Consider the following 14698-nt stretch of genomic DNA (forward strand, 5'->3'; position numbering starts at 1 on the left):
CGATTTTAGCCCCAAAATGAAGAAGCAGCAAGTGTTGGGATGGTGTTTTTTTTCTTCAAGCTGGGCCCATCCTTTCTCAGTTTCTCCTTTCCAAATGTATTTTATTTTTGATCTGACGGGGGGCTTGGTGCCAGTGCACTGTGCTGATTAACAGGGTTACTTCTCTAGAGAGGCCGAGCTTGTCTCCCATTCTCTTTCAGCCAAAGCTGGTGTCGAGTACTGAGCCGAAGGGAAGATCTCAGGCTACAAGAGCACAGTCTGGAAGTGTCACTGTGTGCTTGGCTCAGCTCCAACCAACAAACGCAAAAAAAAAAAAAAGAACCACGCTGCATCCATACAGGCCTCTCAGTGTGCACATGAATGCATTAGAACATCCGTCAGAGCAACACATTTTCTCTCAGTCATACCAGTGTCTTTGAAAACTAAGTGGCAAAGTCACATGGGCTGAACATACATGCAGGTTTTTAAAATTCATAAAATGAAATATATCTTTGCAAACACAGGCACACGCATAAAGTCACATATTCTCTCATGCACTCACACGCATATGTGCACGCACACACACGCACACACAAACTCAGCAACCTTTCAAGCACCAACTCTTAGTTCGAAGCCTCATTTGAAATTTCCTTTGAGTCTGAATATCTAAGAATGGTGTGGCCATTAAAGCAGCCTTAGTGCGGTACCTTTGAATTAAACCTGGACTAAACTCTGGGGACTAATGTTATACAGTAACCAGGGCACCTTAGGGGTGGAATGGAGGAGTAAAGGAGAGGAAATGTTATGGTTGCAGTGATTTAGTCAGGAGCTCAGCCATGGACATCAAAAGAAGGGCAACACTTGTGTGCATGAATGTTTGAGGTTCTGCTAGGCATGGCAAAAAAAAAAGAAAGAAAGAAAGAAAGAAACAGTGACTGCCTTTCCTGTCAGAAAATGAATGCGGACAGAGCATCACACTTTTCACTCTAATGGCGACAAACAGAGGGGCTTTGGATGCCTAGTGAGCGAGAAGAAGAAAGACTGAAAGAAGCCAGGACTGAAGTCTCTTCAAAGGAGGCTTTTCGCTGAGAAGTGCCAGAGGTCTCACTATCCAATTTGTTGAGAGTGAGCACAGAAAAGCAAAACCCTCTCTCTCTGTCTTTGACTCGTTCCCTCTTCGAGTGCATGTAAACACACACTCACATTACCTGCTCTATGACATGGGCTTGATTCTCTGCAGAAATAAATGGCAGAGTCCTATTTAATAGACTAGAACGAAGCTCCTGCTTCGAGTGTCTAGTCAAAGCACTCTATTAAATCTCTGTTGGCTGATGTCAGGCTTACAACTGTTCAGCAACAACTGTGCGGGTCACACACAGCTTAGCCACTTGCATCTATACACACTCCTGGAGATTGTTGACAGGTTATGCCAACCGCAAAAAAACAGAGAAGAGCAAGTTGACAGTAAAGTACCAACTCAGTGATGTGACAGTGTTTACTGCAAAACTAGCCCCATTGTTTCTGTAAATAGTTCCACATCCCTGACTAAATCCAGTGATGACTTCCACATCTTCCTCTCTCTATGTGCTCCATCTCTCCGAGAGCCCATTTTCAAGCCTCCACGATTCTCATATGTATGTATGTGTGTTTGTCCGACCCACTGGGCTTCATGATGCCCCCAGTCCTGCACCCCGGTGACTCAATTAAGGCAGACAGATGGTTCCGACCTGTGCAGGATTCAGAGCATGAGAGGCCTGTTTTTTGCCAGGTCCATTCTTGCAGATAATAAAACCCACATTGTTTCCCAGAATTAATGCCCTAAGCTCAGGAGGCTGAATGAAGTGAGCTGCTGAGAGCTCACAGACTTAACCTTTCCTGCTGAATCTATTCCCTCTCCGGCAGCACCTCTCCACCCAGACCAGGTCCTCAGCTAGTCCCCTGAATCTGACATTCAGATGGAGCATAATGATCTTCACCCTTGCTGTGACATTCACAATTTCCTCCTCTGGCAAACGTTTGAAATGACAAGGAACAGTGAGTTGACATATGTAAACGTAAAACTATGAATTTGAGTCTAGAAGGGATCGGAGTTCAAACTGGGAGCCTGAAAGAAAAAGTTGACCCGCCTCCGATGAATAAACATGGCACTGGGTTAAGGGAAACTTAACAACAACTTGAGCCCAAAATAAAAAAAGTGGTGTTTAAATCTTGTGAACATTCTGGGCCAATGATTAGAATAGGCCTACAGATGTGTATCAGATGAGTCACTTTAGGTTACATGTATTACCAATAAAAGCTAAAATACGAGTATGATTTCATATTAGCATCCAGAATGTCTACTGAGAGAATTTAGAGCTACATTCTCAACATCTCTCATTTATATGCCCCGCCAGCTCAGTGGAAGAACAAACATTTAATTAAAGCTTAGACATTCAGTAAACAACACAAACCGTACATGTGCCACAATGCAATGTCTTTGACTTTCAGACCGTTAATGAAAATAAATGACTATTTTTGGGTAATTTTCCAAAAGGGGTACTGACCTGTCCAGCCGGGGTAGCACCGGCAGTAGCCGCTCACGGGGTCACAGCTGTCTGCATGGCTGCAGTCACAGCGCTCGCGACATTCCAAGCCATAGGTGCCATCCTGACAACAATTAAAAGTTTGCCATTAAACAGGGGAACAATGACATGAATCAAGAAGTATGTCACTACAAAAGGGTTCGCGACCTGCAGGATCATTGCAGACTTACAGGGCATGACTCATCACAGTGCTCCCCCCTCCACCCAGGGGAGCATGTACAGGTGCCATCGACAGGGTCACAAGCAGCTCCGTTGGCACATAAGCATGACTGATTACAGCCCAGACCCCACGTACCACTGGAGCAGAGGATGGAGCAGTCCACACCCTGCCAGCCTGGAGAAACATCCAGAAGAGAATTATCAATATATTAGTAGTGAGAGGACAAAATGATTGTGCTCTGTATGAGCTTTTATCGGTGATGGAGGAGGCACTATGTGATGTCAACACCATCCCATCTGTTCTCCAGATACCCTTTTTGAAAGACAGTTCTGTACTCTGTCCTGTTTAAAGTATATTTCTTTCCCCTTTAAGACCAAAATAGTTCTTTTGAGGTAACAAATGTACCTCTGAGAGAACATTCTTCAAAAGTGTACCAGTTAAGCTCAGAAATGTTCTTCTCTCCATTCCTGAGTGTGTACACATGTTTAGGTGAAGCAGAGTGAATGAAAATGTGAGCGCGATTTTCATTAATCATGACAGAACAAATACTTGACGTAAAAATCTGTAAATACACAGTATTCAGCTGTAATGTAAAGTGAAAGATTACTGGGCAAAAAAGCACGATTTAGCTGAGATGGAAAGTTGTTTTAATGATGAAATATTACTCAGCTACAAGTAATTCCGCTGGTTTCAAACATAGAAGTAGAATTCTTTTCAAAATGTAGAAAATCCCCGCAAAGCACATAGCTCTGTTAAATGATGGAAGTTATTAATGAATCAGACTAAAGCAATTTGAGCTCCCAAAAATCAAAGGGATGCATCAGGAATAGTACCTGTAATTCATCTAAATTCCTCCCAATGCAATCACCCTGTTTGACTGTCTCTGCTTGGTTTCTTGGGTCCTATGGTTCTGGTCAAAGGTTAACTCTCCACACCTCTGCCTGCCACAGGTTGGTCCATTTACACCCTGCTGACGGGCTAATTGGCTACAAAAATGCAAATAAAAAGTTTGGTTTGAAGCCAGATTGCCGGTGGCCTTGGAACCAGACGCTTGCTCATGTTTTTTTGTTTGTTTTTTTTTGCAGATGCATTTTGGTTCAGTTTATCTGGCTAAGTTGTAGACTTAATTATGATTACTCAGTGGAGTTTTACATTACATGAAGGGATTATTTACAAGTTAAATTACAGAGTTGATAAAAACCTTCATAAAACAGTGCAAAAATACTTAGTCATGTCGAGCTACAATCTGCTGCGTACTTTCGGGTGATGTTCATTAGGGCTTTCATGATGCTACTCTCTATACACACTTTAAAAGCTCCAATAACCATCCAACATTAAAGTTTTTAGACTTCCTTACATGAAAAACACAAAAAAACAGAGCTTTTTCGGATCCGTCCCTTGAGATGTGTCCCCTCTTCCCCGCACTGCACTCTGACTACTGCAGTTTATATGAAAACCATCACACTGACGTCTGCTGATGATAGAGAGTTATAGTGAGTGAATGAATCATTTTTTATCAGTGAATGTGTCAAAGACAAAGGACATTCGTATTGATTTTAGACATTCTCACGTCTCTCCTGTCACCCCAGTGACTGATGGCCAGACTACAGAAATAGTGGAGTCTTACAAGTGTTTGGGTACTTTACTAGACAATAAACTGACATGTGAGAGAAATACTGACATGGTGTACCAACAAGAATGGCCAACATGGTCTCTTTTGTCTCATAAACCTGACAACAATGTTCTATTGATCTTTTATTGGATCTGTGCTCATCTGTTCTGCTGGTATTAATCTCTAAAGATCAAACCCAAGAATGTATCCGGTGTATGTATCCTGGTTACTGTCAGCAGTTCCATATACTGTATCTCTGTACGTTTTTCACAGCAACACTTGTACAAGAATCTGTTCATCTGACTGTTCCCATCCTTCAGTGTCTACCATCTGCTGCCCCTCTGAGCGCAGCTGAAACCCACAGTTCTTCATTCCTTCTGCCATCCAGGAGGCATGATAGATGAGGTCCATTTCTATACACAATGATGGTGGTGGTGGTGGGCTGCCAAGGTGCCAACCCACTCATCAGGAGCAATTAGTGGTTTGGTGTCCTTATCAATGACACTTTGACAGACTCAAAAGAACAAGAATCCAAATGTTAACAGCATAATAACAGCTTAAAGGTTTGAGGGTTCTTTTGACAAAACTGTGACATGATAGTGAGAATTTCTAACTTCTGTCTTCTGGAAATATACTGATATTCAATAGTACAGGAAAAAACTGGCACAACATTGAGTATAGCAAGTAAAACACGACAACTAAGGACAGAAAGATTGCACTATTTATGAAACATTTCACATCAGTGCTTCTCAATTTAGAGGTTAAGATTCTCACAGTGGATGCAAAATCAGGGGGTGGGGTGTTACAAAATTATTGTGTGAAAGAGACACAGCAGTAATATGAGAATATATTTCCATTCCTTATTGTTCTTGTAGGTCTAAAGGAAACATGTCCATTGTAATGATGTTACTATATAAATACATCTAAACACTAAAGCAAAAATACAATGTGTTGCTCTGACGGGGAAAAAAAGTGCAGTGAGTAAGCGAGTTCAGGAGGTCTTGAACGACGACTTGGTTATTATGCAATTACTCCAAGAAATTAATCAAAGTTAAAAATAAGCACTTGTGTTTGAAGCACAATGGCATTTTTGTTAATTCACTTCTAAGCGATAGCCAAAGTATTTTTTTCTCAAAGGAAACTCTGAGGTCTGAGATTCTTCAGGCCTGAAGGCTCTGAGGGGGATTAGTTTAGTTTTTAAAATCACAAATGGCTGGTGGGCCAGCAGATTACCAACAACAGTTTACTGGGCCATCCTCTTTAATGCTTCAGTGATGTTTAAATGTGAGCCGGCACTAACTTCTCACTCCACTCCTGAAGGGCACTTCCTCCTGATATCCTCAGTCACCCTGAGTTTAGTGTTGGGGAAACAGTGCACAGTCTTGGTGGGATTACGCTGCCCATGCAAAAATGTACATAATCTGTTATGCAGTCTGTGAATCCACTGACATCCTAAAAAATCTCTCACCTCAAAACAGCCTGAAGAGTCTCATGGAATTCCTATGACATTATAAAGGCAATGCTAGTCATCGCTGGTTGATATTGGACTGCAGGTTTGTAAAGGAACTTGAGGTTAAAACCAGGTTGTGATCTAATCTGCCTACAAGAGGGAGAACTATGCTTCCTTTGCATTAGTATTCAGGGGGACCAGGTTTTTCTCCTCCTTGTCTTGCATTCCACAAACTGCTTAAAAGTGGTCAGGGTTGTAGTTAATGTGCTTAAAATCCCCAGAGATCACGATGAGAGCACTTGGATACAAAGTCTGCAGTCTCATGGTCACAGAGTTAATGATATCAGCTGTCCACCACATCTGAGCCGTGGGAGGAATGATAACAGCAATGATAATGGCATTAAAAAAAAATCTCTGCGTGAGTTACACGTCCACGCTGCACGCATGTACAGTACTTTCCCTGTAACATGTAGAGGGTTGCATCAGTTCATGTAACCTGTGAGGCGAAGTCACTCCACGTTAACCACAGAGTTGAGCTGAGCATGCAGAAGTACGTCCGCCATCTTACACAGCTACTTACAATTTCTCCATAGTGTTAAATAAAATCATTGACTATTGTAGATTATGGTCGACATATGCTGCAAGTGGACCAATTTCTCTGCTGATCTAAGCACAGGAGAGCTGGCAATTAAATTGGCAAGCGAGTGTATACCTAACCTCTGTCTTTATTTTCATAATGCAATAAATGTATGCATTGCTATGCTGATTGCCATCTTTAGCAAGCAATGGAGTTTTTTTGTCTGTGTATAGGTTTGCAGAAGACAGACAGATCAATAAATGGAATGCTTTATTTCCAAAAAGGAAATTACAGTGTTGTAGCATCAATTAGCATAAATCACAAAGTACACAAAGGCCCAAGTATAGACTAAATTTATTAGTGTTCTGCAGTTCTCCTGTGCTGACCTTGTCTCATGCGCTACTCACATCTGATGCTGATTGTGGAGTGATGAACTGGCTAAACTCACAATATTACAGCCATGTTTCAGAGACACAAATATCAAGGTCCAAAAAGAAAAACACAAATTTTCTCTTTGTGTGAAATTTAATCTTCTATCTTAATTGCAGCAGATTATATGTTTCCCACAAAGATGAAGGGGTGATCCAGTCGAAATGGTCTTTTCTGTAACCAGCATTTTATGACTATCTCCTGCCCAGGTCATTAATAGGAAGCAATCTGCCTGATGTTTATCTTGATGGGTTTTATTCAGGTTTTTCCTCATATGACTCCCAATGGTCGATGGACCAATATAGTCCAGCCATAATTAACAGTTCCATATTGTCAACTATAAAGAGAGATAAGTGTATAAAGAAGTAAATATTGCAATATAAAATGACAAAGCTGCAGATCATATCATTCGTGGTCAAAACTCTAACATGCATTTGTAGCATCTTTGCATCTGATCACTGTAAACTTAGAAAAATGCAGCTAATATATTTGGCCGGGGCCTGATATTTGGCATTTTGTTATCAGAAACAAAACTGGCTGCTGCCTGCTGTGCTGCTGAAACAGTGATTTGCTGTCACTGCGGCACAAGACTCTTAGATGCCTGTTTCAACGTGGGGGGTCAGTCAGTCAATAAGCCCCTGAGACCTTCTCGGATCCATGGAAAAAAGCAAAAGTTAACAAAAAGCAAGGCTGCCAACCGTGATGGCACCAGTTACTTCCAGTGATGTCCCAGCAGAGTCAAGAGCCAAAACACACTTGTATTGTCCATTGAAACTGATATTCCCTTCAATAAAATAACATAAAAGTCGACCATATATAAATGCGTGTGCAAAAGCTGTTCATTCACATTAACAATCGGACTCCTCAGATCCTCTACATCCCGTGATGTGCTAATGAGTTATGCTGTACCTTCCCTGCAGGTACATGAGCCGTCGACAGGAGAGCAGGAAGCGTGATTGTGGCAGGAGCAGGTGGACATGCAGCTCGGCCCATGGAGACCAGGAGGACACTCAGAGGCACAGTCCTCCCCCTGTAGTGCAAATAATGCAAAGTCATGAGGCACGGCAATAAATGCTGACTCAGCTAGACCTAAAACAGCAATAAGAAGAGAAGCAGGGAGGGTTTGCTGCATTGTATAGCTGATTGAATTATTTATTTAGACCGGTCATGCTAGTACAATAAGTGAGGTTCAAGTAGTAGGCCTGCGCCGGCTCACCTTCTCAAAGCATCCGTATCTTAGTATGAATTATAAACGTATCTGAATGTCTTGTGAATTAAAAATAATATAGATCTTGTAAAAAAAAAAAAAAAACCCAAAAAAAACATGCCTGAAGCTCTCACTTAGCTAACTGGTCAACATTATTAAACTATTAATGATGTTGAGATTATGGTTGGTAAATTCCCTCTTTGGCGAGTTGCATTACCTATCTGATTTTAATTCTTCAGACATTTAATCGTGTCTATTTTAAGCTGTAAAGGTAAAAGGAGAAAAAAAAAATCACCCCAGCTGACTTTTACCTTTGCTTAAGGACTACACAGAAACAAGCTTTTAGCTTAATGTGGTACAATATATTTATTGTGCAATCTCTTCTTTTTTTACCTTGAAAGCATGAGCGTAGATTGTATCTGTTGCGAAGAGCTTATAAAGTGACAGCGTTGTGTGTGGCGCTGTAAATGAATGGATGTATGGGTCTGCACCATCCACGGCAGAGAATAAACATGATAGATGGAACCTGGGTTTCATTTTCACCCCATTCTGAACAATATTGTCGCATGTGCTGCTTGTAATAAATATAAACTGTCTGGGGTAAATAAAGTGCTATCTTTACACTGAAAATATTTTGGTCCTAGACAAAGATAAAATGTTGGCTGGGTGCTTTCCGCTATCATTTCGATTTCAATTCAAATCATTTTTATTTCAAAACGTACTTTTATAATTAAGAGACACAGAAAAAATAACTCCAGACAGACCATTCAAAATTTAAATCTTAGCACCACCCTGGACCTGAAGTGACAAACAGAAAAAGAAATGCCCTTCAACATTACAAATTCATTTCTAAACACACTTGTATGGAGCAGAGCATGAGTTCAGGCAGGCTTGTACCAGCTGTCGGTCAGATGTTCCTGCAGCCCACTTTAGCTGGAGACCCAGTTATCTTCTTTCACACACTCTATTGTCAGAAGTCATTCATGGTGCCTGATTTAATCTACTTTAATCTGCTACTCTGCTTGCTTCCTCTGAATGCTGTCTTGCAACCCACCTTCACCACAAACCCCTCCTTTCCATGCTGTATCTGACTTAATCGATGTTGCTTCTGTTGTCATTGTTGCAGACTCTTCTCTACCCTATGAGGGTCTTTGCTGATGCCACCGCTGCTCTCCCTTTCTTCTGAATGAGTGAAAGTGGATGGGCAGGGATGTCCCACAAAAGAGTCACAGCACTTTCTTTTTAAGATTTTTTTTCAGATGAAAGTGGTCCTTTCTGAAGTAGAGCAACTTTCCAGGTGAATGATGCACTTCAAAACAGGGGATACAATTTTAGAAGGTGCTCTGGGACACACGCAGTGCTCAAAAATGACCACGGACCAGAGTAGGACCTGAGGAATATAGTTTACCTCCCATTGAAGATCTTTGCAGAAGTGGCTGATGATAATGTGTATTGGAGGAAGTCCAGAGCTTTCTACACTCTTGGCTGGATTAAAAGGATTTTGGAGAATTTAGCCAAAACCAAGCTGGAATCAAATTCTGTGTGAAAAGGGGAGAGGAGTGTTCCCAGAGATGTCCCTAAAAGACTGCAGCAGACTCTAAATCTATTAATAAGATGACTAATGGGAGACCTAGTGACCCACTGCCCTGCACGTTTTAGATTTCTCCAGCACACCTGAATCAAATGAATGGGTCCTTGTGAGGCCTCTGAAGATTTACATGAGAACCTGATCATTTGAACTGGATGTATAGGAGCGGGGAATTCTCTAAAACATACAGGCCAGTGGGTCTGCAGGACCAGGTTGAGGGGAAAAAAAACTGCAATAGAGTGAACTCTCTGGTAAAGGACATAGTGTACCACTTCCCTGTCCTCTGTAGCCTGCTGTGATTAGAATTTCTCTACTTTAAAGGCTGAGCACAGCCCACCTTCACTAGTCTCGTCCCTCCCTAAGCTGGAGATCACAGACAGGCTATGGATTCCAACACCCTCCCTGACAAACCCAGCTTTGAGTGACAGGTGACACAATGATTTAGAGTTCCAATTAGTGGCTCAGAGGTGTCCTGAGTGGCTCTTGCTTCTCTCACTCGAGCACTGGGGGACTGCTGGCTTCTCACTGCTCTCATTATCATTTTGAACTCAGTTTAAACAGAAGGCAGGCGGAGATGTGCCATTGGACGCCAAGGGCAGAACACACATCTTAAAACGTCTCTCCTCCCCGTACACCACATAAAAGCCCCCGTCTGTGAATGAAATTTTTATCAATCGGTTGCAATAACCTTTGTTCTAGTGAAAATGACAGCTTCAAGACTGCTAACAATAGCAGTTCTGTCACATTTGTTAAGCGTGGAGAGAAGTTCAACCAGGCAGGAGTTTCGGGGGAAATTTGTCAGCCTGTCTTAAGAGCACAGGCAATTTACTGGTGTCTCGGATCATGGATAAAATGTCATCCTGCCACAAATGACCACATGGATTTTGTTGCATCCTTGGCTGCATTGGATTCCACTTGGTTTCACCCTCATGGTGCAGAGACCTGTGGTTGGTCTGCTCTCAAGAGAGGGAAAGGCAGCTCTCTCATTAGTCGCCTGATTCATATTCCTTCTGAGCTGTGAAGGATAGAAGTCTGTATGTGGGGTATCATTATTAATACACGGGCTGTCAGTCCATCGCACGAGAGCAGCAGGACCTTACGTAACTGCAAAACCCATGAAGGCAGCAGAAAGACCTGCACTGCTGAGAGGAAGCCAGGTCGTCCTTGGCCAAGCCGCTAAATTCATACCTCTGAGTATCTTAATGTAATTGAAGATCTTTTTTTTTCCCCAAGAATGCCTCTTACTGACACAACATTGATCAGCCAGGTACCCCTTGAGATTGGATGCAAATGGCAACGCTAATTACCAATCAGTCTCACTCCTTAACAGTTCATCCAACGGCTGGAAGAGTGACTGCAGTTTAAAATTCATGCAGCAAGACAGAAAATGAACTTCTGAACCTTTTGATGAGGTTCGAAAGCCCCGAGAGATAGGGAAATGATTTGTTTTCTCCACCTACAAAAGGCAGCCTGGAATCCATTTTGGTATCACTAATATATTCTGATTTTATTACAGTTTGTGTTGTGGAAGCAGGTGGATCCAAACACAGACAATGCAGACGGGAAGATTTATCCCTCTTAGACCCGATTCAACATCCAGGTTGTGCTCTTTTTAAGACCTGATGAGACATCAGTGTCATTTCTGATTTAAAAAATAATCATTTAATATAGGAACCAAATGGGTACGTTTATTTTATGTTTTGTGGATAAATAGCCTAAATGTGGGCGGCACAGTGGTGCAGTGGTTAGCACTGTCGCCTCACAGCAAGAACGTTCTGGGTTCGAACCACGGCTCCGGCACGGGATCTTTCTATGTGGAGTCTGCATGTTCTCCCTGTTCCTGTGTGGGTTCTCTCTGGTACTCCAGCTTCCTCCCACAGTCCAAAGACATCAAGAGAGGACGAGGCTGATTGATACTCTAAATTGACTGTAGGTGTGGCTGTGAGTGTGAATGGTTGTCTGTCTATATGTGTTGGCCCTGTGATGGACTGGTGACCTGTCCAGGGGGAACCCCGCCTCTCGCCTGGAAGCTGCTGGGATTGGCTCCAGCCCCCCCGCGACTCTTAACAGGATAAGTAATAGCAAATGGATGGATGGATGGATGGAAATGGGTTGATACAGTAAGCACAACACTTAGACAACTAAACAGACCAACTCAACAGCCGTAACTTACAAGACACAGGAAAACGGACAGATACGACGACAACACTCACAGTCATACCTACAGTCAATTTAAAGTTTCCCATTAGCTTAGTCTCCATTTGCATGTTTTGGGACTGTTGGAGGAAGCTGGAGTACCAGAGAGAACCCACGCAGGCACAGGGAGAACACGCAGACTCCACACAGAAAGATCCCGTGCTGGAGCTGGGACTTGAACCTAGAACCTTATTGCTGTGAGGCGACAGTGCTGACCACTGCACCACCGTGCCACCCCACAGAAGATCACATACAATAAAAAAGGAAGGAAGGAAAGGAAGTACAACAAATCAAGACATAGAGGGGAAGGGATTTCAAAATAAAACAGGAACTTTGTAACAGGGAAATTAAGGAAAAACAGAAAACAAACCCAAACTTAAAATTCTAACTGAAAATTATTACAGTTCAGGTGGAACTGTAACAGATTTAGCAGTATCAACAGATTTTGAAGAAACTACAGACATACTGTATGTAGAACTAGTACCATAGCTACGGGTTGAAGATTGCAAGGGACAAAGCCTGAATAGGTAACAAGTAATCACTTTGTCCCAGTCAAAAAGAGCATGTCCAATTACTAGAGCTAAATCAAGCGTGCAGGAGCTCAGTCTGCTCCAGCACTTTGCTAGGTTTGCCCCCCGATGGGACTCCAGAACAAAGATGCAGCAGGGAGGCTTAGTCCTATCAGCTGTGCCCTGGAGAAGTGATTTCACCAGCAATCATAGCCACGACGCTTTCATTGAAAACATTTGAAAAGCACTGCTAGGTGATTATTATGGTGTGTCATGCATGCGTCAAAAAAAAGAAAAACCTAAACAGGCGATAACCACAATCACAACTTCGATATCTTCCTAACTAACCAGTTGTGCTCACGGTTTTTGTTCTTTCCGCACATACACACTCTAATCCTCCATGTGAAGTGCGTCTGCTCCCATCTGACTGCCTCCTTTTCTATCCAACTCCTGCCCTCTAGCTCTCTTTAATAGATCTGGCAGACCTCCCCAGCAGCCGCCAAAGAGAACAGGTGGAGCAAATTAAGACACAGTCTGCGGCCTCACTCCGTGGCTCAATTCACCATGGTAGCCCGCTGTAAGACACAGGCAATTTCCACGGAAATGTTATGCTGGCAGAAATGTACCCTCTTGGTCTTTCTGTTGCTCTGTAACCTCAGATTGCAAAACAAGAAGTCAAATTGAGAAACTGATTGAAGTTCCACAACTAATTTGACAGATATAAAAACAGACCAAATGGCTGCACAAACTGACTTAAGTGAGAACATGATATATAGGTCAAAGAATCAAGTTTCTACCGAACGCTTGAGGGACAAATATCCAAGCTTTTCCCCATCTCTCTGACGCTACAAGTAAAGGCATCTGAAATACACACTGCAAAGGGTTGTTGCAACATCCATTAAAACGTGATAATAAAATTTCTCACCTTGATTCAGCCTTTATGTGTACAAAAATCCTCCAAAGTAATGCTTGGACCACTTCCAGAAATAACTACCACAGTTTGGGGAGAATATTTTACATGACCACAGATAAGGTGAAATATAAACCAAAGCTATAACCTTAAGAAGTGAAGCATACAGAAGAGGGACAAGCCTTTTTCACAGCATCTGTGTTCATTATTGAAACAACAGCTCTGTCCTTTGATTATTGTTTTGTTGTGAAGAAACTACATGGGGCAAGAGTTAAATGAGCTATGAGTCTAATGAAAGAACTGATGTCTAAGCATAGTTAGGAGTTGTCGGTCCATAATGAAGAAAGTGAGTAAACTATACTTTAATTGTACTTGTGAGCTGCCATAACATGCGAATTTCCACATTCAAAGTAAAATTTATGGTGTCATAGTAAAAGAGAATAAAGTACCAACATATTAAATGTTTCTAAATACTAATTTGTGGAAACTATACTAACCCTAACCCAAACGTTGGGGATTTGGCCCCCCTTTACACTTTTCCTCATCTTTCTCTCTCCCTCATATGTTGAATATGTGTTACTTTGTGGACCATTATTGCCATTATTTGACCCTCTTGAAAAACTGACTTTAGATCTTTGGATATCGTAAAATCAATTGACAAAAAATAGCACATATTCCACCAAGGAGAGAAATACCGCTAATATCCTGCTGGTGGCCAAGAGCGATTTCAGGATCTAGGATGTACAAGCTGATACAGATGATCCTCAGAAAGTTAAGTTTCCCTGCTTACAGATCACATTATGTCCTTGTAATAAGAACACTGGCCTGAAAGTGGCCACTGAGGTGAGTGCAACTACATAGCAAGAGAGGACCATATTAGACTCACCATAAACCCAGGGGCACACGTACAGGAGCCTGTGACAGGATGGCAGTCAGCTCCATTGGTACAGCTACAAGGCAGCATGCATCCCTCCCCATAGTATCCAGCCGGGCAGCTCTCATTACAGTAAAGCCCTGTCCATCCCGCCAAGCAGGTGCATTCTCCAGAAAGTGGGTGGCAGCTGTACAACATAATAAGAAAGAAAGATGAGAGAACAACAAAAAGACGAGGATTGAGGTGAGGTATAATTCCTGAGCCGGGTCAGAGTGTGAAGTCTACACCAACAGCAATTCATCCATCTGTGTGTCTACGTGCTTGTTTGAGACAGATGAAGTGTCCCTTTTCTCCTTCATTCTGTAATGACTTCTATGGTTGGTGCCCAACTCCAGACGGAATCAGAGCATTAACATTGCATTAACTATGAATGCTGAGGAATTATGAATGAAGCAAAGGTCGCGATTAAAAGTTAACTGGATGACATGGCCAAGAGGTGTTCAGACTTCAGAATGAGTGGTGGCTCAGAGCTAAAGATGAGGCAAAACTGAGTTAGAAAAGTCTTTATTCATTTGGGGCTGCAGGTCGGAGGACGGCTGTACGTGTGCGTGTGCATGTGCGTGTG

At 42.3% G+C, this 14698-nt stretch overlaps 1 protein-coding gene across 1 annotated transcript in view; it reads right to left on the reverse strand.

Moving 5' to 3' along the window:
- megf11 (multiple EGF-like-domains 11) overlaps positions 1-14698 on the reverse strand; it is a 78655-nt gene that overhangs the window by 11970 nt on the left and 51987 nt on the right. The window contains exons 12-15 of the mRNA XM_086209089.1: positions 14086-14260; positions 7699-7819; positions 2732-2895; positions 2523-2625 (exon numbers count right to left, since the gene is read on the reverse strand). Of these exons, the coding sequence (XP_086065215.1) occupies positions 2523-2625; positions 2732-2895; positions 7699-7819; positions 14086-14260 (563 nt within the window). The remainder of the gene's footprint in view (positions 1-2522; positions 2626-2731; positions 2896-7698; positions 7820-14085; positions 14261-14698) is intronic.

This window comes from Aulostomus chinensis, chromosome 7, assembly GCF_037954235.1.
Source record: "Aulostomus chinensis isolate RoL2024-O1b breed Wild chromosome 7, RoL_Achi_v1.0, whole genome shotgun sequence".
NCBI classification, from domain to species: domain Eukaryota; kingdom Metazoa; phylum Chordata; class Actinopteri; order Syngnathiformes; family Aulostomidae; genus Aulostomus; species Aulostomus chinensis.